At 38.7% G+C, this 27,880-nt stretch overlaps 7 protein-coding genes across 12 annotated transcripts in view; 4 read left to right on the forward strand and 3 right to left on the reverse strand.

Annotated features, from left to right (window-relative positions):
- The first annotated feature begins 73 nt into the window (after positions 1–73).
- On the forward strand, positions 74–3,207 carry LOC107218666 (tyrosine--tRNA ligase, cytoplasmic). 3 transcript variants are annotated; one of them, XM_015656617.2, is made up of 8 exons: positions 74–161; positions 895–1,296; positions 1,509–1,771; positions 1,857–2,072; positions 2,171–2,365; positions 2,456–2,720; positions 2,811–2,952; positions 3,031–3,207. In XM_015656617.2, the coding sequence occupies exons 2-8, from the start codon at positions 920–922 to the stop codon at positions 3,142–3,144; spliced, it is 1,572 nt and encodes a 523-aa protein (XP_015512103.2). In that variant the 5' UTR covers positions 74–161; positions 895–919; the 3' UTR covers positions 3,145–3,207. The 3 variants fall into 3 exon arrangements, with proteins under 3 accessions (XP_015512103.2, XP_015512126.2, XP_015512111.2); XM_015656640.2 differs by lacking the exon at positions 74–161 and adding an exon at positions 182–371; XM_015656625.2 differs by lacking the exon at positions 74–161 and adding an exon at positions 506–789.
- A 329-nt stretch (positions 3,208–3,536) lies between these two features.
- Positions 3,537–4,488, reverse strand: LOC107218692 (DNA-directed RNA polymerases I, II, and III subunit RPABC2). The gene is made up of 3 exons (XM_015656654.2): positions 4,324–4,488; positions 3,938–4,090; positions 3,537–3,847 (listed from the first exon to the last, which is right to left on the reverse strand). The coding sequence occupies exons 1-3, from the start codon at positions 4,350–4,352 to the stop codon at positions 3,637–3,639; spliced, it is 393 nt and encodes a 130-aa protein (XP_015512140.1). The 5' UTR covers positions 4,353–4,488; the 3' UTR covers positions 3,537–3,636.
- A 56-nt stretch (positions 4,489–4,544) lies between these two features.
- Positions 4,545–7,667, forward strand: LOC107218699 (tax1-binding protein 3 homolog). The gene is made up of 3 exons (XM_015656666.2): positions 4,545–4,748; positions 5,270–5,398; positions 5,712–7,667. The coding sequence occupies exons 1-3, from the start codon at positions 4,692–4,694 to the stop codon at positions 5,898–5,900; spliced, it is 375 nt and encodes a 124-aa protein (XP_015512152.1). The 5' UTR covers positions 4,545–4,691; the 3' UTR covers positions 5,901–7,667.
- Positions 7,185–10,199, reverse strand: LOC107218643 (KIF-binding protein). The gene has a single exon (XM_015656579.2). The coding sequence runs from the start codon at positions 10,067–10,069 to the stop codon at positions 8,258–8,260; it is 1,812 nt and encodes a 603-aa protein (XP_015512065.1). The 5' UTR covers positions 10,070–10,199; the 3' UTR covers positions 7,185–8,257.
- LOC107218654 (NADH dehydrogenase [ubiquinone] 1 alpha subcomplex subunit 5) lies at positions 10,189–11,638 on the forward strand. The gene is made up of 3 exons (XM_015656590.2): positions 10,189–10,344; positions 10,935–11,096; positions 11,285–11,638. Exons 1-3 carry the CDS (start codon positions 10,324–10,326, stop codon positions 11,456–11,458), a joined length of 357 nt encoding a protein of 118 aa, XP_015512076.1. The 5' UTR covers positions 10,189–10,323; the 3' UTR covers positions 11,459–11,638.
- A 95-nt stretch (positions 11,639–11,733) lies between these two features.
- Positions 11,734–16,060, reverse strand: LOC107218492. 2 transcript variants are annotated; one of them, XM_046746302.1, is made up of 5 exons: positions 13,841–14,202; positions 13,493–13,641; positions 12,822–13,145; positions 12,557–12,731; positions 11,734–12,387 (listed from the first exon to the last, which is right to left on the reverse strand). In XM_046746302.1, exons 2-5 carry the CDS (start codon positions 13,508–13,510, stop codon positions 12,293–12,295), a joined length of 612 nt encoding a protein of 203 aa, XP_046602258.1. In that variant the 5' UTR covers positions 13,511–13,641; positions 13,841–14,202; the 3' UTR covers positions 11,734–12,292. The 2 variants fall into 2 exon arrangements, with proteins under 2 accessions (XP_046602258.1, XP_046602259.1); XM_046746303.1 differs by lacking the exons at positions 13,493–13,641; positions 13,841–14,202 and adding an exon at positions 15,261–16,060.
- LOC107218590 overlaps positions 14,724–27,880 on the forward strand; it is a 51,041-nt gene continuing 37,884 nt past the window's right edge. For all 3 annotated transcript variants that reach the window (XR_006905839.1, XM_046746294.1, XM_015656512.2), the window contains exon 1: positions 14,724–15,193. The gene's annotated coding sequence lies outside the window, so the exon portion shown is untranslated. The remainder of the gene's footprint in view (positions 15,194–27,880) is intronic.

The raw sequence follows: 27,880 nt of genomic DNA on the forward strand, positions 1-27,880 counted from the left end.
TTTCATTTTAAATTTACCATTTTGCTCACTGAACACTCTCAAAGGTACGATTCAGGTCCAGCAGGGGGCGCAGCGGTCACTTTATGTGACTTAATACCGGTTTGAAGTTTCTGCTAATTACACGTGTAGATACCGTGAATACTGAGCTGGACGGTAAAGAGGTTAGTTGAGCTTGGTTTCCTTATTTCACATTTAAAAAATATCCCACCGGTATTTCGTCAGAAAATTATTCAAATGCCTTTCACATACGTTTGCTTATCATATTCGTCAGCGTAATTTAACGTTCATGCCGTCGCAACTGTAATATAATATGGTTAACGTTTCACATATTGTACGTTAGATTGTACGGCTTATTACAGTTTCCTAGTCAGGTGAGTAACACACACCTTTATTATGCTACACATACATTTGTGTGTATATTGCATCAGATCCGTACTATTTGACAGCTGTGCACGTGCAGTTCGCGCACGCGCGAGTAATTGATAAATTTCTAGGAAGAAACGATGAATTTGGATTTTCCCATAGGATTCCCCCTCGTTAAGCTTTGCTCATTATATTAATCACTGCACGACAGTAGTCAGAAGGTATCTAACCCTGATACAGACTCCATATGGATTTTAGAGGCTGGCTATTTTATTCCTACTGTCAAAAAAAAATAAAGTTGCATAATAGATTTTTCTGTCCTACCTTAGGAATAAACTTGTAACACTGTTGCAATCATTCATTTTATATTCAATAATAGTCGCGATACCTCAATTTTATCCCTACGTATCCCATTTGGAAGTACTTGTAAGTATTTATGATATAATTGTATCCTACCAGGCATTCCATATACTGAAAATTAAATACTTTTGCTTTCGTCTGGTTAACCAGTAACAAATACCTCTGTTTCAGAACTAGTTATTACCACTTCTTTGAAATGAGTGGATTGACGTGGGAAGAAAAGCATCACCTGATCACCAGGAATTTATCCGAATGGTTGGGTGATGAGAAGCTAAAAACAATCTTAAAGCAAAGAGACCTCAAGGTATATTGGGGCACTGCAACTACTGGCAGACCACATGTTGGATATTTTACACCCATGTCAAAGATTGCTGACTTTCTACGTGCTGGAGTTGAAGTTACAATATTATTTGCCGATCTGCATGCTTATCTCGACAATATGAAAGCTCCTTGGGATCTCCTAGCTTTGAGAGTTCAGTATTACGAAGCTGTGATCAAAGCCATGCTGAAATCCATCGGGGTTCCACTCGACAAGCTAAAGTTCGTCAAGGGATCTGATTATCAATTATCTAAGTAAGATATTTTTTATTTTATGACATAGGCATGATACTGAAAATGGAAATTGATGTGTATTCTTATTTTTGAAAGTGAATTCTATTGCAATTCTTTTCAACTGATGATATGTTGTTCTTAGTTACGTTTTCTCGTTATCACTCAAATACTCCAGTATCGGAAAAATAGTCATATGACATGATAATGAATTATGCATGCATGCATATTTGCAGAGAGTACACCTTGGATGTATATCGATTAAGCTCTCTGGTAACTGAGCATGATGCAAAGAAAGCTGGAGCTGAAGTTGTAAAGCAAGTTGCAAATGCATTGCTTTCTGGTTTGCTCTATCCTGGTTTGCAGGCATTAGATGAGGAGTACCTTAAGGTTGATGCACAATTTGGAGGTGTAGATCAACGCAAGATTTTTACTTTCTCTGAGAAATATCTTCCCATGCTCGGCTATGAAAAACGCGTACATCTGATGAATCCTATGAGTAAGGCCTTGTGTAGTGTTTGTGTTTCTGAACTTCTTTTGTTTGGTAATTGAATATCCATATAGTTCGGATTCTATGTTCGCAGTTCCAGGATTGACTGGAGCTAAAATGTCATCATCCGAGGAAGATACAAAGATTGACCTCCTAGATAGTGCTGCAGCTGTAAAAAAGAAGCTCAAGAAAGCATTTTGTGAGCCTGGTAATATTACTGAGAATGGAATCCTTGCATTTTCAAAGCATGTTGTATTTCCACTGATGAAAGGTGGTGAAAAATATGTTGTTAAACGTAGTGAAGAATTTGGTAAGTAATTATTAACTTCAAATTTATACTCCGTTTCAATTGCATGTCTGTAGAATATTTTATACTAAGCATTATTGAAATGATTGTCAAATTTCCAGGAGGTGATATTGAATTTGACAAATATGAAGATCTCGAAACAGCATTTGCTGAACAAGTGATTCATCCTGGTGATTTGAAGGGCGCAGTTGAAATTTATGTTAATAGGCTTTTGGACCCAATTCGTAAAGAATTTGAGCAAGACCCTAAGCTAAAAGGGCTCAACAGTAAAGCATATCCTCCCCCACAGAAAGAGAGTAAGTAATTTGTGCTCGCTCATTTTACCAATCGCTTACTGTTAGAGTATTGGTTTTCATAGCTATAAAGAGCAAAGAATTATTTTACAGAGCAAATCGAGGAAATTATACCATCTCGGCTTGATATCAGAGTGGGCAAGGTTGTTGAAGTGCAAAAGCACCCTGATGCTGATGCTTTGTATGTTGAGAAAATTGATTTGGGAGATTCGAGTGGTCCTCGTACCATTGTAAGCGGATTGGCAAATTATGTGCCCCTCAAAGAAATGCAGGACAGATTGGTCGTAGTCTTGGCTAATCTGAAGCCTGCAAATCTTAGAGGAATTCAGTCTCATGGAATGGTCTTATGCGCTTCTGTGTAAGTTCAAAAAATTCGAATACAGTCAAGTAAGCAATTGGGATCAATGATTTGTCAAAAATTCAATCTTTATCACGTTGTTGAAAACAGGGAGGAGCCTACGAAAAAAGTAGAGCCCCTACAACCACCATCTGACAGTGCTGCTGGAGATAAAGTTCTGGTGGAGGGTTATGAAAATGGGTCACCTGATGAAGTTTTAAACCCAAAGAAAAAAGTCTGGGACAAACTTCAGGTAATTATTTGTATCATTTTCATTTTACTGTACATCAAATTCCCATTCGATCTTTGCAATAATGGAATTATCTTTTAGGCTGATTTTGCTGTAAACGGTAGTGGAGAAGCTGCATGGAGTGGCAATCTGCTGTTGACAAAGAACGGGGGCAAGATTACGTCTAGTACCTTGAAAAATGTCCCCATCAAATAACGTATTCAGATGTAGCTTAGATTTTATGACCAGCATTCATCAATGAATTACCTCATGCGATAATCGGGCTCCGTTTTATTTTATACATATACTGCAACTGTACTCCATGGATTTCAGTATTACTCCATTTTGGCTGTATACTGTTCTAAAATGTAGATTTTTTTCTTGTCTGAATTGTTTCGTCACCAGCCGTGCTTTATTGTAAACAGCTTTTTTTTTATATATATCCATTTACATTTTAAAGAAATAATATATTTTTATTTCAAAATATAGTTCCTGAAACGCTATAATGACAGTCACCAATTATTAATGTGTGTTGGGAATACTCTCGATTGTAGATTTTAAGACAGGGAGGATAGAATAACTGAAGTGGTTGTAAATGAATTATTACGTTATTTTTCAACATTTTTATAAGAAAAGCGGCATAATATAAATGATTAACTTAAGAAATGTGAATTTCATCTGGAGTTGAACAGAAATTAAAAATGTGTTTTAGTGATCTATTATAATAAGTTCATCGATGCCCCAGTCTTCATAACTATTGTCAGGTAAGTAGCGGCGGATAACTATTGGAATTTTTCGCTGTTTCAATTCTTTCATGGCTATTTGGAGTGGGTCAGTTTCTCCCTCAAGTTCGACCATTACAGGGGCGCACATCGCTATTTGCAACGCTCGTGTTCCTAATACTCTTGCTCTTTCGTACCTGTTTAAAGAAAGTCCAGTTTTAAAAATAAACTTTCGACAAAGTTTAAACAGTACTAAATATTGCAAGTATGAGTAATATATTAATTACTTTGTCATATATCTGGTTGTGATTCTTTTTGACTTTTGAACACTGCCTTGAGTATCGCCTGCCGCTAAGAGTTCTATATTTTCACCATCTTCCTCTTGCTGCTCCAATTCGATGTTGTCATCATCGTCTACATCATCAAAGTCGTCTACCACTCTGTAACAAGTCAATAAATTGAGAAATAACTATAAAAATTTTTAGAAACAAAGGGCTCTGGGATTCCAAGTAACTCTGAGCAATTATCTTCTTGTCGAGTTAACGACGGGCGCGATGTTTGTGATACACGTGAAAACGTTCTGCAGCGAACATAACCTTTTGACATGTGCTTATTGATCTTAGGGAAAATCCATAAACACAAAGAGGCATAGTAATTCAAAAAGCATATTTACTCGTCTCCGTCGAACTCGTCGTCGGCCATCCTGACTACGAAAAAGAGCTAGGCGTAAAGCTGTGTAAGAAAGAAACAAACGACACTCGATATTTAATTCCAAGCACGCACGACAGCGGATGTGATGGGATATTGGGGGCGTGACGTTTCGATGTTGGTAGCAATCAAAGGCGACACCACACGACCAAATTGGTTGGTATATCTGATTTCAGCGTTCGCGTCACTAGTTTGTACTTGGTTTGCGCTGTTGTCAGCAGACAGATCGAGAAGGAGACGGACTTACGGACGCGCTTCTAAGCAATTTACGGACGTATTCGCTTTGTTTATAATATTTTAGGTGACCGGTAAGATAAAAAAAAACCGCTCAAGATGTGTGCGAAAATGGCTTTTCAACACCAGGCGGGGACGGCGATGGAGTGCCTGAGCGTGAGTATCAAGTCTTCCAACTTGCCTGTCGTATAATCAGGATGTTTTTTGCACATTCAAAACACTTCCTGTTTTAAAAAAATATTCATACGACCGCGAGTCCGTCTTTCTTATTCTGCTAAATTTCGAACGCGCCCAATGCTGTCTCTATTCGAAATTAAAGTAAAGTAAATATCGGATTGTTCATGATTTTGGGCTCTAAGGCACTTTGAGGTGTGTCTAGAACTGACCGGTTGAGTTCTGTTGACAGCTCATCGCCCACAGTTAATTGCTTCTAAGGACAAGCATGTAGCCTATCGGTTATCACCAAACGGAATTTTTTTTAATGCTATACACTTAGCTTCTCAGTACTTGATAACTGCTGATATCAGTAGCTGAACTTACCGGTATTATAAACACTTGTACATTTCTGCTGTTCACTTTACACCAGAGAATAACATTCTATACCTTTTTTCGTAACAAGAATAAACTCCTCAAACCAACTTGTACGTATCTAATAAATATTCCATTCTCCATTCCAGATCCCTATCACGCTTCACAAAGAAGCAGAAATTGATGCCAACGGAGAAGAGGTGATGAAATGTGGATTGAAAATAGGTGGAGGTATCGATCAGGATTTTAGAAAAAGTCCACAAGGCTACACGGACAATGTATGATAATTTACCCACCTTATCTACCTTAGTCTATTGTCTTATAAATTACAACTCGGCATATTTTAAACATGACAAACTTTTATCGTGATGTATGTGCAGTCATCAATTGAATTTTAATCCCTGGTGTCAGAACAAAATGCAAATGCAGTTCATTGTTATCCTTCAGCTAATTATCAGTTTGACTACTTGGAACTGATTATCTGAGTCTTCATACGCCCTTAGTTTTCTCAGTTTCTGAATTATATGGAGTTTGAACGTATTTGTTATACTTATTCTTCATTTATTTCACTATCGAATAAATTTTTACCAGGGGATCTATGTAACGGAAGTCCACGAAGGTTCGCCAGCAGCAAAGTCAGGATTAAGAATGCATGATAAAATCCTCCAGTGTAACGGTTACGATTTTACAATGGTAACCCATAAAAAGGCTGTTGGATACATTAGAAAGCATCCTGTACTAAATTTACTTGTGGCACGAAAAGGGGTCACCAGCACCTAAAGTGTGCTAGCGTAATGATTATTGATTAAAATTAACTACCTGTTCAAGAGATTGATATTTTATTTTGTTCAATAAGGTGTTAGCAATGCCAATTTGCATCGAGGATGTAGCGTTGAGAGGAAGAATTATCTCGAACAGAATTAAAGACTTTACAGCTCAGTATTCACACTCTACAGACAATCTAAACATTCGGCAATCAATGATCGTAATCTGAGTAGCTATTAGATTTTAAACATGGTCATAATGGTTTATTATTTCTATTAAGCGAGGACTCAAGTGCGTAAGATGACTCGTCCCAGTTAAAGTATTCTCGAGCGTCTTTTTATTCAGAGCAATTTTTTAAAATTCATCGAATGATTATTGTCCATCGAATCGCGGTTGATACAAAGCTGTACCTGCTGGCAAGGTCAATTTGAATAACTTTGTGAATTAGACGAGATTTTGTTTCTACTTAAGTTTTAAGATTTTATCATTAAATGAATATCGGATAGAATTAAAGCAAATACTTGGTATTGCTAACTTAAAACGTAAAGGATATACATATACACTAATTTTGAAGCAGGTGGCAAATGATACATAAACATCCTACCTCCCTTCGTGTCATACACATAACACCCAATTAGATACTAAGTAGGATAAGCAGGTTCGACGGGACCTTTGATTTAAATACATGTAGTTATCATACGTACCTGCTTGTAAAAATATTAGGATATATTATATGATTACTAGATTTTCGTTATTTATTATTGACATAACGACAATGCTATTGAAGTTAAAATACAGAGATAAAATTCATTGATATTGATTGATAAAATACCATTTGAGTCGCCCTGAAAGAAAATTTGAATGCATTACTACTGCAGTTGTTAGGAAAAAGTTTATATCTATTGTTTTGTAGTAGGATTTGCGGAAATTCCAGTTGCATGTGTTATGTTCACAACAACTTGGTTCGAAATCAATGTTAGGTTGAAATTGGGTACATACCACATTTAAATTTGTATATTGTATAATAAGAATTATGATTCTGGTTACTCAGTTCAGATATGATGTTTGTTTTACATCATATTACCAAAGAAACTTACCTGCTATAATTTTTATAAAAAACAATTTTCGTTCGACATCAAGTTGAAGGAAACAAAGTATTTTGAAACAGATACAAAACATTGAATATTGTGTATAATAATTCCAGTGTGGTACTTTAAATGAAGTTTTATGATTTTAACACAACATTATTAACAACGTTTTTGGTATTTCGTTTTTGTAATTATAATTTTTTGAAACAGGTTGGAAAAGATACGAGTTCCTAGTTCGACTTGATTTAACGATACGAAATAAATTTTGTATTAAGTTTCACTAAACAGCTCATGTCAAGAGTGAACGGTATAAAATTTAATTTTTCTGAAATCCCAAGCAAGTCATCTATTTTCAGATATAATCGAAGAACACATCTTAATTTTGCATATAAACAGGGCCTCTGCCGTTTACAAGGTCCAATAAAATTCAATCTACCGACCATTTTTCAATGATTGTTGAACCGATAATATTGTCAGCAATGATTTACCAAACGCTATAATTGAAAATATATTTGCGTCTAGTATATACAATTTCATAAATTATGTAAGAGACAACAAAATATCATCTCTTCTATAATTCTTATGTAAATTTCAATTTAAAACATTAGCATTTGTGATAAGCATTTATTGATTTCGCACAATCTTTGGTATTTACAAGGTTTGTATATAAAATAAATATATGTGATAAATATAATTAACTGATAAATTACTTTATACTCATAAATAATTTTGTTTCAGTTTGTCAATCCACGTCAAAGAGAAAAAAGTATGTGCAGGTACATTAATAATACCCGAATAATTTAAAGATCGTAATACAAACTTTTTTTTTTTTTTTTTTGCAATACGCTTTGTCGGAGAAAGTTCCTTGATCAATGTAGAAGAAAAAATTCACTTTCGGAATGATAGGATTTTATTGCATTTTTTCATGTTGTATAGAGAGTACTGTACTGAAATAGCACAAAAGTAACGAAACCGTTAATTAATTCGATACTAGCACCATACGCTCAAACTGTAAGATGTAAACGCACAAAGCATGGTATTTTTATTTCAGTTTCAGAAATATAAGTACCGACTTTACTGCCTGTACCTATGTTCAGATTTACACAGTCAGATGAAGCCGTGAGATTAATGAGTTGTTAGGTACAGAGAGTAATATCAGTATTACGTAAAAAATGTATAGTTTCAATAACTTATAATACAAACTTATTAAAATAATGTTTTGCAAAAAAAGCTGTATTAAGCAAGAAATGAATATGAATCTTTATTGCCTTAAAGACATCATATTTATACCAATTCTCTAGTTAATTTTTCTATTTTCAATGGTAAAAGATTAACAAAGTCTTTGCAGACACTCAATTCCACGCTCATCAATTCTGCAGCTTTTTCATCCTTCTCACAGTAGCCAATCAGCGCTTTGTAGGCATTCAAACTATTTCGAAGATTTTCTAGCTGTGCATGTTTGTCAGGTGTTATGATTTTATAATACAATCTTCCCAAAAAAAAGTAAGCAAATAAAGCGGGTCTAACTAAATCTTCGGAAAATTTGTCTGGGAAATTGTGAGTGGCTGGATCCACCAGAGAATCTAAAAAATTCTGAAAGTTTCCAATCGCACTCCTGGCAAGGTTATTGATTTTAGTTAGTGCCTGGGCGGTCGGTCTTTCGTTTGACGCTTGCAGACGTTCAAGCTTAATATCTAAAATATCGCAGTAAACTTCGCCCAGTTCGATCCATAGTTGCCTGCACACAGTTTGGTAATACTGTGGATTTAACTCTGTAACAATCTTTTCTAAGGCGTCGACCCGCCGCTTGTGCATTTTAGATTGGCGATCCTCATCCTCTTCAAAGAATGACAAGAATTTAAAGAGCTGCGAAACGTCTTGTATCACTTGCACGTGATCCGACGCATGACTCTCCAATGTGTAATACTTTTTTGCCTCATCAAGCCATTGTTGGGAGTTCAGAAATATCGTCCTGGCATCGTTGAAGTCCAAAGCATATTTGTCTGTCAGTTGATTTGCAATAGTTTCAATTTCTTTCTCTATCTTTGTGAATCTTAAATTCTCGATACATTCTTCAGTGACCCCCGAGTTCTCATCCAACTGCATCCTACTTATCTCCGAGCACATTTCGCTCGTTTCATCATCGGCATGATGCATCAGCCTTTCTTTGGATGTACTCAACAGCAGGATCCCATATTTTGCCCAGCACCTGGCGACGTCTGCGCTTCTATGTCTGAACGTTTCCCATTTTGCTGCCACCACTTCCTCCGTATCGTCCAAACTTCTCAACTCATCCTCGTACTTTTGCAGAATATATGAAGCTGCAGCCAAGTGATGTTTGGCCTGCCTAAACCCTCCCTTTTCCATAAAATACTGGGACAAAGTCGCAGCATTCAAGGCCCAGTCTACACAATCCAGATCTTCGTGGTTCAACTGACGTTTCAGAGTCATGTGGCAGTAGACTGCGGATTTGAGGTGATCCTTTAAGGTTCCATAGATTTGCGCCAAGTAGTAGAGAGTCAGAGTGTGGAGTCGTTCGACTATTTCCTCAGCGTCTGTGTCATCGTCATCATCCTTCAGATTGAACAATGCGGCCATAAGTACGGGTTTGGTACTATCGCTTTTTTCAATCGCAGTAAAATCCTTGTATATTTTTTCAGCTTTTTCTAAATATTTCTGGGATGTTTTTGGATTGTCTCGCTGGGCCCAGAGTATTCCCAGCTGATTCAGAGCACTAAGTATAACTAATATTGCCTCTGGTCTCAGTTCTCGGTCAATCAAAAGGTCCACGCAGTTGGTCAGCTGCTCTTCACCGGCTGCCAATTCCTCCGTGTCGACCGAAATTATCCCCATATTGAGCCAGATAACAGCAAGCATTGCTGTCACAATATTTCTGTCGTGTTCTGTTATATTGTCGTCTAATATTTTCACAAGTTTAATCTGCATTTCCTTGAGTATATCGGCTGCCGCATATTTACTTTTGTACGGCTCACTCTCCGGGTCCAATTTACTGTGCTCGTCCAGCAGCTTTCGAACCTTGACGTATTTCTCCTCCAGGTCCACTAGAATCTCCTTATTCACACTATCGAGCTCCATTTCAACGACACTTTCGGACAATATACTGAAGTGATTGAAATTCAAGCTGCAACGACGACTGATTTATTTGATCCGTGTTTGAGGTTAAGTACCGGTTTTCCTGTTTTCTTTTCGTCGTCTACGCGGTGCGCAGACCGTTTTGCGTTTTTCGTCTCAAGCAGACGCTGTGAGCAGACGATAGAGTGCGATCCGTAGTCTCAATTAATCCTGAAAACTTGTGCAAAGTATCGAGGAATTCAGAATTTGCGTAAAATATGGCTGGGCTTTTGAAAAAGGTAAATGTCTAACATAGTTGAATTGTTGGTATTTCTTAGAAATGGGCTTGCAAATTTTTCTTTATGGCAAATAACGTCAGGTGTTACACAACATAACCTGTATATCATATTAATCACTTCTCGAATACGCGTTGAGAAACGGTATTTTTCAAGAATTGGAGCGTTTTAAACGTATTTTTTTATTGCTGCGCCAGTAACTATAAAGGTCATCGATCCTTTCGAGACTCACTTATGCAAAATTCACTACCAGTTAGACATTGTCTCTGGTGGATGGATGTAGTCAAAGAAAGGTAACTGCTCGTGGCTGCTTATATTTGATTGTGAGATATAATAAAATCGCTAACTGCTCAAGTTGTATTACCATGCTTCTGTTTTTTTAAATTGATAACTAAAGTACTTTGCAGAATATCACAGAAGTCCTATCATTGTTTGATGGAAGGATTCTTTACGACTAACTAACAACTATAAGATTCATGACTGAGACATTTGATTCGTATGTTTATATTCCAAAAGAGCTGTGACTTTTTAAAGCCTTTTTAAGTATATTCAATGCTTTTTAAATGTTCAATATCAAGTATTCTCTTTTTTAGTCAACAAATTTAGCCAGGGTGCCCGTTGCCCCGAATCCACATCATACTTTGGGAGTGTTGTACAGTAAAATTCTTAGAGCCGTCGATAAAATGCCCAAGGATTATCCCTACAGAATCAATACGGAGAAAATTGTTAAGGAACGAGCTGCTCATGTGAAAAATGTAACTATTATTGCACAGTTTATTTATTAATAGTTATTCTTGGAAGATTATTAAATTATAAACTGATCAAGAATGATGTCGCGTAAAGTCGAAAATCGTGATTTTCATTAAGGTTTATTGAAAAGATATGCTTGTTACCTTGGTAAGAAAAAAGATATTGACAAATTATAGGATTTAAATCGTTTCAGAATCTAAAAGTGCCAGACCTTGAAAAAGCCATAAACTGTGGCCAAGCTGAAGAATTAATCCTACAAGCTGAAAACGAATTACACTTGGCGAGAAAGTTCTTAGGTTGGAAGCCTTGGGAACCGTTGATCCAAGAAGCACCTGCTAACCAATGGACTTGGCCACCGCACAAATAATATGTGAATCGATTACGCATATTTAAAATGTTTATAATCATTGCATACGCAAAGTAGACAATATTAATTGTATATACGTCTGTCTCCGATTATAAAATAGCAGTTTTGGAAGAAATTACTTGTTCCTGAAAATAGATATCATTAAAGAAATGAAAATATGCATGGACTAATCAAATGAAACTATGTCATCTTAATTAACGTGCTTCTGCATTGAAAAACAGGTCAAGATTTTTATTTAAAATATTCAAGAGCAATATTTCTTCGTTTTTCTGACCAAATCACGTAATGACCTTCATATGTGCCAGAAAGGAAGATGTAATTAGTAACGGTCTAATTACGTCTCAAGTTAAGTTAGCATTAATGAAAAATTAAAAATCTGCAGATCTACCAAGACTTTGCAGCCAAAATCCCTGTGACGAATTTATTCACAAGCTTACATTTACACTTTAAATATTGAAATTTTATTATAGATAAAAAATAGTCTAAATAAACCGACGAGTTGGAGATTAACAGATTTGTAGTATTTCCAGATTTCCGGACCACAAAAAATTATAATAGCGACACCAGAAAGATATGTATAACATACTCTCTTTGTACTAATTTGAAACTCAAGCCATAGTTAAAGATCTGCTCTACGCTCTACAGTATCATCCATTAGTGCAACTAATATTTCTTGCGAAGTATTTGATGTCCCATCTGGATGTCGTTTATCAAAATTTCCTGACTGTCCCTATTTGGATTCTGATTGCGTAACCACATTTCTATGTTTGCATACTTCCCTAAATGAGAGACAAAAAATTGCCATAACAAACTAAGTTTCGATGCAACATTTATTTATTTACATACTTTAGAATTGCTTGCTCTGTTATTGTTATTCCAAGTCATTGTATTCTCTTCACTGATTTTTGAGCTGGAGGGCTCAGAAGTCTCTGTAAAAGATATTGACGATTAGAAATTACTTGAATATGTTCGTCATGGATTTTTTTACCCGTACAAAGCATTATTCGAGCTTAAACATCTGCATTACGAAGACTGCTTCTGGTAGAAGGAGTAAGGAACAGATAAACCAGTCCCAACAAATTACGGTATATAATTTACCTGGAATTGATTTCTCCTCGATGCTCCCAATAGTGACACAAAATTCTGCCCGACTTTTATGTAATGTTGTCGGTGACGCTAAATCGTCATCATTGAATTGAATTGTTTGCGGCTTGGATGTAAGCAAATAGTTCTGATCAGAACTTGCATGCCGGTCTGAAGTTGCATGAATCACCTATAAATCATTGAAGTTCAGTTTCAGACAATGTTTAACTAAACTATGCATATTCATGTCCCCGCGTGTAAAGGCATGTTGAAAACTAACTGTCAATTGGTTAAAATCTGCTGGTGAGATATTGCAGTTCAACAAATCATTACGAACATCTCGATTTTCAGCATGATTTTTCAAGTAAGTTTCAATGTTCTTGGGTGTGTGATTGACGGCCCAACTTAGCTTAGACAATTCTGGACGGTGGACATTCCAGAATGAATTTCTGTGCCTAATATTGGCCTCTTCTTGCGTATCTTCTGCGTTTTGTTCCTTCACGGAAATGGCAGCCAGTCCAGCATTCATCAGTTCCAAATCCACATGCAACTCTTCCCCGTCAAAGCAGGGCATTACGAAAGGGATTTTGTTGGATTCATTTAGCTAGTAAGAGGAGAGTTTAATGTTGTGGCTAAGTTTACAAAAACTATGTAAAATTCATTGCAATATTTGAATGCATTCGCAAATGAACCGGATACGATGTAAACTGAATTTTGAAATGAGAAAAGTACCGAAAATATACCAATAGTAGTTTGCTAAGCCTTTTTTACGGAAGTGCGCAAAAAAAAAAAAAAATTAATAATAATAACGATGAAAATAATTTCTGCTTTGAGAAACTGGGAAGAGCCGCAGAAATTTATTTTGGTAATTAAAACGAAATTATTTGAGGCTAGCGATATATTTTGACCTGAAAACATGTAAAATCGTGATCTTCACGAAATTATACTTACTGTCATGGAGAGCGGCATAATGTGAAAGCATAATTTATAACATTATCGTAAATATTTTCGGTTGCACGAAGCGGTAGCAGCCATATTTCCAAAATTCGTTTTTTTTTTTCAATCCGAATTCAAAAACCGTACCCAACGAATGGAAATGCCTGTAATTCACCGCACGCTTGTTAGATCCACTCGATTCTTGAACCCTCGAATACTATGTCCTTTTTTTTTGATAGTCAATAACCAGATCGGCTTGAAGTGTGTTATACGATTTCCCGATTAGATCTGTTGTTTCCAACACAAAATGCTTGGAAAGTGAGATTTTCGAAGCCTGTGGAACGTGCATAAAATACCTCATACCTGAACAGTGCGGTAAAACAACGCTGGCGCAGGTGCTCAACTGAAATTCTCAATTTTACACACTAGGGCATTCTCGGGGCATGCCCACTTTTCAATAGCTTGACTTTACACACGGACACTAACTGAAGTTTGCATTGCCTTTGATCCACTTATTTCAAATTATTATATTACATTCGTTCGCTTCTCGAATCAATCTTTCCTTCACAGGTGTTTGAAACAGTAGCGAGTGTCACACGTGGGGATCGGCGATAGCTGACTCTTGTGACTACAACACTGGTCGCAAATCGCCCACTTTCCGCACTCGTAACACAACGAGCTATTTTTCTTACTCATATACATCCGTATTTCAATATGAGATATCTGCTCGAATCCAATATGGCAAATATCGTAATTGTTATATAAATTGCTTTTTTCGTTTTCTCAATTTCGCACGTCTAATTTAATTCGCCTTTCTCATTACTTTTTTCGCGTTACCGTTACAGCATATGTACAATGTAGATACATACATACATACAATCGTTTGATCGAAGTGTTTTGTATACATATAATAAGCACGGCGTGTTATTAAGGAACCGAAGCCGCGGCACAAACAGCCGAGGAATCGGCGAAAGCTAGAGCAATTAATCGCGCTAGGTTTACTGCCTCCGTTCCTCGTCGTGATTCTTCTTCTTTCGCCCGTCCATTAAAATGCCTCCTGATAAGGCGTCCAGAGTGGGTAGAATAAAAAAATCTCTCGGAATTTACCGTAGAAGCCATAAGGATCGACGCTCGCGCGGACCTTTCCCCGGCATATTTTGATCCTCGTCGGTTGCCGCCTCGCTGCTGCTGCTGCTGCTGCTTACCGGGGGAAAAGGAGTTGTTGACTGCCGTCTTACGTCTAGGGCCGCACTTGCCGCTCAGGCTTTGAGCGTCACACACGTGTCGTCGCGCGTGCTTTATTTTCCTTCGTCGTCGAATGTAAACACAGATTCACGCGGCATTACACGCCCCTCGAGATAAACCCACGCTACGCGTTACCTCTGCGTAATATTACGCGAGGTGGTTTTTTTTTTAATCACGATCCGGTTGTACTAGTCCGGGAGGTAATTACCGGGCGGTAAATTGCAACGACTGTTAATTGTGACCGGCGTGTCTGTGCGTCGAAACGCCCGTAGATCGACCTTTGAGTAAACGCGTCTGTTCCCAGACGGATGATTGCGTTGATATTTCATATTTAATACGCGGAAAAGTGTCGAAATTATTGAGGTGCGTCGAGTGGATCCTACAGGTGTGTTAAACCGTGGTGATTTGTATTGGATTGAACACAAGTCGCGTCGTCGCGGGATATATACATAAGTGTCTGCAATATAGCTGGTGAGCATTATGAGGTTAAATGAAAACTGTTCCATCCTTCTTTTCATTTCGTATGCTTGATATTTACCTTTTTTCATCATCATCGTCGTCGTCGTCGTCGTCGTCAACTATGCTACATGTTTAATGTTGTACGAGGTAAACCTCGTAACTCCCTGTTCCAATGCCAGTAAATTGTGGAAATTTATAGGCGATTAAGTATATGGTATATTATTATTTTTATTTACTTATTTCTTCTCTTCTACTTCTTTTTATTCTCTCCACCTTGAACTCCGGCGCGTTTTGAGGTGAAGTAGCGGTTAATTAATTTACTGAACGACGAGAAAACGATTTACGGCACATCTACATATGCGATACCTTAAATATCCGTAATAAACTAGCACACGCCGGTTTTTCGAGGCAAATGATTATGACGAAACCGGCGGCCGCAGGTGTCCGACTATTAATTACTCGCATATCCATCCATCCGTATTATACCTGCACGCCTCTGAATAGGCTTTGTGACTACGGCATCGTTAACAAGGTCTCACTCTCGTAGTTTTCGTTATTTCTTCAGATTTGGCATTGAGACGTTCGTTCAGCCCTCGTTGATCAGGTCGACCTGGTAGTACCTACAATACCAGATCACGTTTCCTCCAATATAATAGCTCTTCCACAAACCGACCCTGAGAATTTTGCAACAATTGAAAAGTTTCCCCCGCTGGATAGGATTTTATCGTAAAAACCTCCGCCTATAATCCGCATCATCGATTCGCTACGTTTATAAATCGCACACAGGCGGGTACACGGAACGCGGTTCAATCGAGGATTTCGTCTAACCTTTCGACCTTCGTTGAACAAAATTTAACACACGATCTCGAACAAGAGGAATCTTGATTACCTCTCTCCCTCTCTCTCTCTCTCTCTCTCTGTTTCCGGTTCCTTCTTCGCCACGCGTCTCCGTTATCTTTGATTAATCGTTCCGTCTCGCCGAATTGCGATTTCTCGACATTTCCGACACGATGTCAACTCCTTCAAGAATTTCTCTCGACTTTGAAATCGGTGCGCGTAAGGCCTGCAGCTACTCAACCGCGTTGCTCTCGCGTCTTATCCACGTATGGGATCGACTCGATTTCTCGACATCTTTTTGCGCCTTTTAGAGAAACCTCCGACGGTCGGTCTCCGTTCATTCGTGATCCATTCCGTTTGCTCGCCCGCGATCTCCGAGTATCTCCGAGCATCGGCCAAGTCGCTCCGTCTACGTTATTAGAAGTTTCCTCCCTAGGCCCGAGGACCAGTTTTTGACCGGTAAGCCGTGCGATTCTAAACACTGATTTTAAAAACGCCGCGCGTGTCAAGTTGGGTGTAGAATTTCGCTTTTAGGACGAGAGTGAACAGGTGCGTTCGCGGTGCGGTTGACGATTCGTTTATTTTACAAAAACGAACACCGTCTGGAATTATCAACGGTCCTATACGAACTTTGTGTACATACGCACAAATCTCGAGAGAAAAAGCTTGCACAGATGTATTCGAGTTTTATCTGTACACACGGCTATAGTTTTCTTCTTATTCTACCCGCAAAACTAAATAACGCCGAGTAAAGTTTGAATAGTAAATCTATGGGGCAACGTTAATTTCGTCCTTTCCGTCTCTGCTGCAGCTCTCAGTTATTATACACGCATGCTCGTACGGTGTACCTATACGCACGCGTATCGGCCTGTATAATGCATATAGACGAAAGTCTGAACGTTTTTTCTACACAACTTCTCAAACAAGCCAAGAGACCCCGCGAGTTGTGTACACTCGGTTACGTCATACAATCGCTATAAGAAGAAGGAGTGTTTCGTGTTCCGGAATTTCTATTGTACCGCTTGTGTATTACAATACGTGTAACAGACTGCGACGAGAAGAAATTAGAATACAGCCTATTCGATCATGCATCATCGATCGGAATTTCGAACGACGCGTCGGAAAATTTGTGTAATAATTAGGACGGTTCGTTAACGATGTAACAACAGCGGAGAATCCTTTATTCACCGTTTTCATGGCTGCCACACGTATCAACCTAAGACCTGTAATACGCAGGTATCTCCTTATTTTACTTGGAAAAATTTGTAGAAAAATATTCAGATTTGGAACTCAAAAATTCTTTTTATAACGTTCCAATTCGTACAACAGATTTAGCGAACGAACATTTTGTGTAATAAGTATAATGTAATTTTTAACGATTGACGTATGAATAAAAGACCAAAAAACAAGTATCCGCATGACAGAAAAATAACGTAACGTGGAGAAATGTGGAAATTATCGGTAACCCTGATCAGTTTTAACTTTGTCACTCGACTGTAAATTTCCTCATTCCTGACAATAAGCGAGCGGTTCCCGCGCGTTTCTGTTCGCGGCGGAATGTCCGATATTCCGTGAGCTACGCGTATCGACCATATAATACAGGTCCGTAATAATCAACACCTGTACTCGGCAGCTGTAAATAAAAGATCGAGTCTCCCGGCGTGTAAGAGAGGGTCTTCTTAGAGGTATGGTAACGCGCCATGACGCAGCCCCGTTAGGCACTTGTGGCATCTCGAATCGTGGATAGAGTTTTGTTTACTCGGCGCCTCGACGCCGAAAGAAGTACAAGGGCCCCCGATTATAACGTTGGTGGGCGAAAATTTCTCACCGTCCCGCCGCTCTTGACGATCCTCGTGCCTCTAACGGCTTTGTTTCACGGTCCTTCCTTCCCCATTCATGGCTAAAAGATCCGTTGGCTGAGAGAGCGAATGCCGCACGTCCAGAGTTTACAACCGATCTGTATCAGCGCGCGTAGGTACGATACGTGATATAAGTGTATTAACGCAGCTTTACCTCCACCGGGTGAAAAATCTTACACGCTTCTCACGACCGATCGATTTTCTTTAATTTTTTAGGCGGTACTGTTGAATCGTTTGTTAGAAACGCATCGGGAAAAACTGCGTTACAGAGAAGCTGCAAATCCGCTCGTGAAGCAACGTAACAGCTGCTTACCTCATCAAAATTTCTGGACATAATTGTTGACGCGTGATGTTTTTCATTCTCTTCCTTTTTATTCATGTAAAACCTGTACGCCTAGATGTAATAATTGTCAGTCGCTTTGGCATTGGAGTTGAATTAACGCGCTTTAAAAGATCCGGCGATGATCTATCGTGATGTGGAATTCCGCAGAAAATATTCAATATTTATGAGTTCGAGAAGCGTGAGTAGGCGTATTTTAAGTAAGAGGATCGACGTCGTCGCGAAGATTAAGTAAATCAACAGATGGTTCTTCGTCGTCTTCGGGATCAAGAGATTCTCCGGTTTTTTTCGCGTGCTCGTTGTTGTTGCTGCTACGACACGAACCTTGAAAATTTACCGTGCTGCTCATTGTCAGTAGCTATAGCTGGTATTAATATAGTCCTCCCTCGAAGCCTGACAAATTACTGCAGCAGGAGGGCCCGAGACGATCTTGAATTACATATTATATCCAAGGTGTCCTGCATGCAATACTCTGCAGGCTTCTTCTTCTTCTGATTATCATTATCATTATTATTATTATTATTATTATTATTATTATTGTTAAAGGCTCGAACGTCTCACGTTCTCTCCTAAAAATATTAAAACACCCGGCGGCCGTTGTCTCCTATTATTAATTATACCGAATAAATAATTTTCAGTGTCTAATTGTAAATTCATTCTTCGGCTTGAAATAAAATTTTTCTTGTCACAGATATTTCGGATCGTGCGTTCAGTGCTAGAAACGAGGCCGTAAGTTCGGTAGGAAATTGTTATACGTACGATAGCTCCAGTTTATGGTCAAAGAAATCCCAGCTGTTATAAGAGGCTGTTGACGCACATTGCATGCGAGCGAGAGAAAAAAAATGAGAAATAATAAACGAGACGCACATACAGATTGCGTCTGCCTGTGTAGCTGGTAGATACAGGCAATGTAACACATACACCTATGCCCCCGAATACATGATGGATCTTTGCATACTCGGAGTATGGGAGGCATAACTCGCGGTATGTTAAACCATACCTACGCATAATCCTATAACTATTTAATATACGCGCGCGTTGGCACAAACAGTTTTCCAGCTGCAAATTCCTCATAAATTACGCATATACGAGTATACGTTATTACACACGCGAGATGCACGAACACGTTTGCACTACCGGTCAACTGGACGTCTGCAGCGGACTCTCCTTGGAGTGCAAATTGCAGAGAAAATTTACATGCATAAAGGTGCGGCACGGTATGCGTAACTACTATCGGAGGCACAATATACATGTGCATACACACGCACGGTACTCCATCGATAATGATCGGTAGTTGAAATAGTTTCGATCACATAATAATAAATTTCAGACATTTTAAAACCGTGTGTATGCAGAATACGCGGCTAATGTAGAGTACACTGTACATACCTGTAATACGATATTCGTCATGCCTTTGCCTGTGTGTAGGTGCGATATGAAAATTCAATCGGTACGATAATTTTCGATTTGAATACTTGTACAATTCTCGTCTCCATAATACAAATATCTTCCCATATTTATCGTAAGAAGGAGTAGCAAAAAAAAGGGTAATAAAAATGCAACAGACAAATTCTCCGCCAAGTATTATTATTTATACATATACAGACATACATCGTCTAAACTACATTCCGCGGGTGATGATGATGCGGCATTGAAAGGAAATCGCGGCACGCGTCCCGGGGGTCGCTTACCAGATATCTACGAATTTGCATGTTCACACAGGGAGACATCAATTCGCCTTCATTTTCATTATATGCTCGACGTTTTCCACCAATACGACCTTGTCCTCCTCAATTACTGTACCATTTGAGTCTCGTAATGAAAATTCTCTCCCAGTTGAGAAAAACCCTGTTTTTGGCTGTATTCTTTTTTCGATTTTATACATGGGTTTTAAAATCATCTAAAATATTACGCGAGGGGCCATGTTTGTTGCTAATATAAAAACGATTGCGATGATTGTCAAATTTTTCCAGAGGTTCATGTTTACAGGCACTCCTTCTCCTTGGAATGGAGGGTTCCGGTTTGGCTCATAATATTTTTCTATTTATTTGGAAGCAAATTAGGGGGCGAACGAAGAAAAAAGTTGTGTTACGAGGGAAAATGGGAAGTACTGCAGGCACAGGCGCCGTTGCAGTGACAGAACTCGTCTCCATATACATAGGTGCATATTGTACCTGCGTACTTTTGTATAGTAGGTATGTGCGATGTTCGGGCGTGTGTGGAGGCGCGAATATGTGTCAGGGAAAGTATAAACTAACCGCTGAGATTTGTATTATGTACCTGCCTCTATATTCAAGTCACATGCGGCGTGCAATATGCGTGGACTTTAAGTTTGTCTTAGCTTTGACGAGTCCGTGGGATATGCATAAGGCAGACGTATAAGTTACTGTCTTTATGTATTATACATACAGACATATAGGCTGTATGTGCATTCGTCGTATGGATGTAGAGAATGGTGTAATATGTCTCCACGCCTACCGCGCATCTTGAATTTTTAACGGAAGTGTATAATGCGCCTTTCCCTACATATTTTAAACGTATTTTGCTGTTAATTTTCTGTTTTATTCTTTTCTCATTTAGGCTATGTAAATAGAAAATTGGCCGGTAAAACGTCGAGTATTTCCTTCCTTCCTTCCTTCCTTCCTTCCTTCCTTCCTTCCTTCCTTATAACCTACTTTTCCTCTTTTTAAACGTACTTGAGTGCGTGAATGTGTAAATGAATTATCTCGATGACTACGGTGTATAACAAGTTTATGGTGATACGTGATATTTTCATAAATTATACAGGCATAACTGAACGAAATATATAGAAAAAGAATTCGGTATACTCGTATATAAATCTTGCGTATGATATTACTGAAATTTCATATCATCTGATACAAAAATGGGAATATATCTGCGTATACATGTATAAAGTATACGTAGTAATTCTATATCCACAATGGATGGGCATATAATTACGATGCAGTACAAGTTTTTTTTTGTTTATACATATACATACGTGCATGTACCTGCCACGGTTTTGTTCGATTACTGTGGACCGAGTTATGAGATTCGTTTCTCTGCGCGCGATTTCAAATACATAGTAATAATAGTTGGGTATAACATTAGTTCGAGCGTAACCGCCTAGTTCCATTAATTTTCAATTCATTCCAGACACTGCGGATTGCAGTCGGACCTTTTCGAGAATCTAGATTGAGGCTATATTCGATCATGCGTGTTGCCTTCGTCCAGAAGGAGAATTTCCAATTTCTATACATGCATTATATACGTATGTATAACGCGTATACAGGTGTACACGTTTTATACAGCGATTCGTCGACGCAGCCGACGGAGAGAGATCTGTGTGGTCTTTTCAACTGTTGCAAATCGTTGAAACGTGCCGAGTCGTCGTTTTTTGAACGCGTCGTTGACATCGGAGTTGACTTTATAAATTTAATAGTAAAAAAATGAGTTAACGAACTCTGTCGTACTCTTATAACATACAATAATTCGTCCCGACGATCCCCGGCTCTCTGTATAGCATCGTTTCCTCCATTACGCTCACACAAATATACGCATACCACGTATCTGTATACGTATGTAAAATTAATGTATAAACTCGTCTTCGAAAGATCATCCGCGATGGGTAATTTGCGCTCTCGGTTCTGTTAGCGCAGGATGGGATGTATAAGAAGTGGTTTTTTCACACTCCGGGCTTGAATCTGATAGATGATTGCACGCGATTAACGTCAAGATCAGCGTCAAGTCGGTGCATGGGTGTAAGATAGTTTGCACACGCACGCACACCAACACACCTAAAAATAAAAATATAATCAGTGACGCAGTGCGTATAACAGGATATACGTGTGATTTATATTATCTTCGACGATTGATGTTACACTGCGAATACTTCCGACAAATCGTATCCAGGATCGTCTGTACGTACCTAACACGTGTCTGCACCGTGACCGGTATAATATACCTAGGAACATATTAATGCGGTGCTTCAGATTTCAGGATACGGCAGGCGGAATGGGATCTAGTCATTGTCCGTTTCGTTGCTCCAGCTTCTACGCTGTGATTATCCAAAGCAGGACTGGTCAAGGTACAGGGTCGTTTCTATAGAGTTCCGACGGTCTAAGCGATCCTAATGATCGCTGCACCGGAGGGTCATAAAATCTCTACGATTCCTCCTCAGCTAGGATTCCGTCGTTGCTCCGCACTGCGGTTTAATGACGCGTAATAACTTGACCGCCCCTCGGATGATATCCATGACGCGGATTTTGTGCTACAGGTATGCATACGTATATAATACGAGAATTTCGCCGATCCTGTATACCCCCGTGGAACGCGGTATATATCTGATATATTTTGCGCGTTGCGCTGCAGTTGCAATCCATGCGTGGATCGGGTCCTAATTTTTAACACGCCTTTTTTTGTCTTCTGTATTTCACATACGCGTGTAGCATAATCAACCGGATGTTGAAAACTCTTCGACCCGATTTTGCAACGTTAAATAAACGAGACTGCGAGGACTCCTCGTATAAACGGTGTGACATCGCCTTCGTAATTGCATTGCGTTATTGTACACATGCGTTGCACGTATATTATATACGTATGCATGTGTACATGGAATTTATGCGCTCTTCGGTTCAACACGCGCAAACCTTTCGTCGGCCCTCTCGGCAGGTTGTGTTATGTATTTATACATCGTACATACGTCCGTATGTACACACTTAGGCACAGAGGTTCGACTTTCATTCATTCGTTTCATTCAGCCAACGCGCTGTTCTCCAGGCTTTCTTATTGCGTATTTATAACGCTGCACGTGCTGTTATTAGTTTATGACCGATGCATCGCTATTGTATTATTACATATGTCATACATATGTAACTTGAGAAGTTGACGTTGACGAACGATGATTTATATTTCAGTTTCGCTAAAACTCGAACTCGAAATAGATATTGTTTTTAATATTAAACAACGTAACTTTCGCTTTCACATCAGTTATTAATACACCTTATGTTTGATACAACGACTGGCTTACTTCATGATTTTTATCCAGCTTTATTCGCGATAAAATCGCTATTGATTATTTTAACGACGTGAAAGTTATTTTCGAACATGGTGCCAGAAAATTTACAATTTTACACTACGGAGGGAAGGAAGTGAACCGATTTTAATCAAAAGTGCAAGGAAAAAGAGGGACACATCAAGGTTCGTGGTAAGAAAATACCCATGCCACAATGTTTTTTACCAAATGATTTGCACTGTTTCTAGAATAAATTCTGCATTTTACCAAGTATACTTTACCGGAAAAAAAAAAACTCTACATTTCCTGCAGTTTTGATTAAAATCTGCTCTTTTATTCCCTCCGTGTATCGCCTGAATTACAGACATATTATAATCTGGTAATTATTCAATTATCACACACCCACATATGCACATGAACTATGCAGAGAGGTCAGGAAAAACATGTGAATTTTGTCGAAATTTTTATTTTTTTCTTACACTTCACTAACTCATAAAACTCGTGGCCTTTGAAATCTCTGCGGGGTTTCTTTGAGTGTCTGACAGTCTTCCGCTGGTTATATTATAAGAAGGAGGCAGGACGGACGGATCTTTTTACGAGAGCGATTCTCTCCGCATATACAGCTCTTTGAGATCTTTAATCGGCATTGTGTACAGGCGGATACAATAGGCGAAAACAAACGTAGGATATTATGCCTTTAAACAGCGGGCGAATTCAGATATCCGTGTACATACACACGTATATGTATAATATAAAGAGTAAATCGAAAGTGAATTGAATTAAATCGTGGGACCTACGTCCTTGGCCCAATCGCTCATTTACATTCTAATACAATACAATATAATATACATCCTGCAGGCACTGCCGTTGATTTGCTGCTGTGGTACTCTCTCAGCATCTCGCAGAAACTGTATAATCTACCTTGCGAACGTCTAAAGAAATCATGGGAACCGAACTGCCTCGCGTATAATAGTTTAGAAAAAGGAACCGCGATGTATATTATACAGAGATATACACTCATTGTGGAAGAGTCTTGTTACTCCATAATTATTATGTGTGTCTGTTGCGAAGGTGCAGTAAGTGGAAGAGCATGCGTTTAGCTGGAATAAAAATAAATTATACACGGTTCTTCGATGACTTCTCTGCGATGATACAATGTTATTCGTTGTGTGTACAAATTTTTATAATTAACGTCGCGCATTGATCCCGTTGTGATTTTACTTCTTTTTCTTACTCATTCCAAGTCTACTGCGAGGAAACAGAGTAAAACGTGACCAGCAGATAATACTCGGTTAAATCTTCCGTGAATATTACGTACGTAGAATATAAAACCAACTCGCTTTTCATGATTTATATTATACCCACTATTGCCGTTTTGTACATGCTTACGTGAAAAAAGCACTCGAATTAACGGTTGAAATTTTATTATCGTACAGAATCGTGTTTAATCAACTGGCTTCAGTACCTGTATCTTCACAGTCACGCGCGTGTACGTATGTGTACGTTATGCCGAGATGGGATATTATTGGGTAAAATTGCAAACAGCAAGACTCGGCGGTGTGAACGAACGCGGACACATTTCTTTGTAATAACTGCTTTTATACGTATACGCCTAATCGACACCTGCGCAAGTACAGCTAAAAGAGAATTTTATTCCTTGCAAATTTCGAGCTGTTATATTCGTCTTTCTAACTGTACCGCAAGGATTAATCAAAGCTGAAGCAAATTACGAGCATGCCTTACGCTGCTGAGGCTTCACGATTTGATGTCGAAAGCGAGATGAGCTTTTGCGCATAATAGGAGACAGAGAGAGAGAGAGAGAGAGAGGGGGGGGGGAATACGAATAGATAGAAAGAAATTAAAAAAAAAAAACAAGTTGAAAGAAGACGAAGTTGAAAAAGAAAAAGAAATAAAGGGTGAAAAAAAATTGGAATAGTGCAACGGAATAGAGATGATTTAAGATAGAACGATCGCCAAGTGGCCTGAGTTTTTGCCATTAGATCGCGTCCCTTTGTCGGCGCCGAGGCGTAGTCGTAAAAAGTACGGAACGTCGTGGGAACGAAGCAATAAACGGTTTTCAAAGCCTGTATTATACAATCGGATGATATGGGTGGATGGTATTGCGGCTGATGTATTCGCAGGGACGGAAACCCTTATGCATTCTTTGCTTCCGGACAAACAAACATTTTCCACTTCGTGCATCTTTCTTCGTTCGATTATCGACTCGATACTGTATGCTTTTTACAAAGGTTCGTCCAGAGAAAGTCTCCTCTCACGGTAAATTGTATATTTATATATGTGTCACAATTGGCGTTGATTATAATTTCAAGTGTTGCGAAGGTTTTGGAAATTTTTTAACCGAACCAAGTATCGAGTAATTGGTAAATCGTTGCGAGAATCGAGATAATTTGTATTGAAAAATTCCAACTTGACAATAATTCGATAGAGTCAGAGTCTGCGATTGGTTTTATTTTCCTGTACAACTCGCAGCTTTAAAATAGTATAATAATCACACTGGAGTCGCTCTTCGAACAATAGGCATTACAGCTACGGTGTATATTATAAGTCTGAGTTATGATCACGCCGGGATATATTTCAACTGCTTGATGAACAAGAAATAAAGCCATTGAATGCACGTATAACTGTTTTAAATTTATTTTAAAAGGAAATATTCAGCAAAACATGCTTTATAGACTTGTTTTTTTTTTTTTGTTTTGTTTTTTTTCTTTCAGTATTGTGCCCAATGATTATCTGCACGAAGAATGAGCAAAATTATGATTTCAAGCGAGTTGCGGGGAAACTTGTAGCAGGCCGCGGTCTATTTTTCAAAGCTTCAAAGTGGGAGAAATGATTGTATGTCTAAAATTCTCATACGGCCTGTTCGAATTCCAAGGCAGGTAAACCGGCTCCTCGTCGTCGTCCGCGTGTCATCTGGCCGATCTAGCTGGAGGGGTTGATTAGCCCAGGTCAGGTCGGGTTCGTTTAGGCTCTTATACTATGACACACGAACGAACGCAGGGAAGTTATTCGCGCGCCTTCTCTCGACGCACCGGAGACTAATTTCCTTGTCGACGTTCTCAGGGAAGTTAGCGGGCTGCTTCTCGTGGGACTTTGGCTCGTTAATTAGAACTTAAAACCGAGTGATAACGCCGATTCCGCATCTCATTTTTACCCGAAGTGACTCGGCGCGTTGATCCATGAAACGACGCTTCGTGCAGATCGTTTCGTCCTCGACATTTGTACACAAGAAGACGCGGAAGATTTGATAATTTTCGAAACTGGATCATCCGTAGTGGTTTAAAATTATAGTCCAACATCGTGGTGCGCGGTTTTTTTTGCCAGTGACGGCCGTTTCGAACGGTGTATTGTGTGAGCTGGTTTTCGCAAAATCTACTCGTTTCTTCATCGTATATTCGGAAATTGTAACTTGAGAGAGAAAATGTGAATGTGACGGATTCTTCTGTACGGAGTACCTCGTTCTACATCGATTCCCATGCATTCAAGTATACCTATAAAGATCCACGAACTGTGACTATCGGACAAAAACCGCTTAAATCGACCTCGTCAACTTGCATATTGCAGCGGCATCTGCTTCTTCGATCGTGATTTGTAGCTCCTGGAGATAAGACTGGGACACGAGTTAAAGTAGGTATGTAGGTACGTAATCCGCAACCGTGAACAAGCGTTTCTCCTTAATATATCACGATGTAGGTATGAATAGTAATAATAATATATAAAACCTAATAAATAAATTAGAAGCGCATGCTTGTATCGTTTCTTTACAGAGTGGTAATTGCAGTTGCGGCAGTAGTTTGTTTAACCCCTGCACCGCACGCCGGGGTCAAAATAACACCACTATTAGAAACTAATTCCGCATGAAAAAAAAAAATAAAAAATAAAAATAATCTGATTCTATCCACGCTAAATAACGAAATATCGTAAAAATCGTCAATTCATTCTTTATCTACAAACTCAATTTCACTCACTCAAATAAATACCTTTCTTTCATCGCGCTGTATCTCTATATTTTTTCTTTGAAATATCTGTGTCTTGAGAGTTAATCAGTCAATTTTCAGTTAGAAATATTAAAATTAAATGAGTTATGATTTTTTGAGTAGAATAATCTATTTTTGACGCCCTTTGTCATTTTGTGATATTTTTTCTTTTTCGTCACATTCGAAATTTCGTTTTTCTAAAGATGTCTAATTTGCCTCGAAGTATCATATACAGTTAAAGAGTATTCCGGTATTTTTTCAACTCGTTCGAATCGATATCTCCGTTTCTGCGCGATAATTCTTGACGCGTGGGGTCTCCAAGAAAGATGAAACACGGAATTCCCATACGGCTAGACGACTACTTTTACAAACACAAGGGGGAACCGCGTGCAGTGCAGGCAAGGACGCCCAGGAACAGCCTTGACTTTTACACTCTCTCGTTCCTCGTCAAGTTTGCTTCCTCTGTTTTACGGTGATATCAAGTTTTCCATCGCAATACGTATCGGCCGTTGTGACCAATCCTTGTAAATTTTTGCCCCCGTTACACATTTTCACGCTGATGAACGTTTGTCGCGCCATTAGCTTTGACGATTATTATTAATTTGCTGCAAAAACTTGTTTCGAAAACTGTACAGCGTTACGAACAGTCGAAGA

This window comes from Neodiprion lecontei, chromosome 1, assembly GCF_021901455.1.
Source record: "Neodiprion lecontei isolate iyNeoLeco1 chromosome 1, iyNeoLeco1.1, whole genome shotgun sequence".
Taxonomy (NCBI): domain Eukaryota; kingdom Metazoa; phylum Arthropoda; class Insecta; order Hymenoptera; family Diprionidae; genus Neodiprion; species Neodiprion lecontei.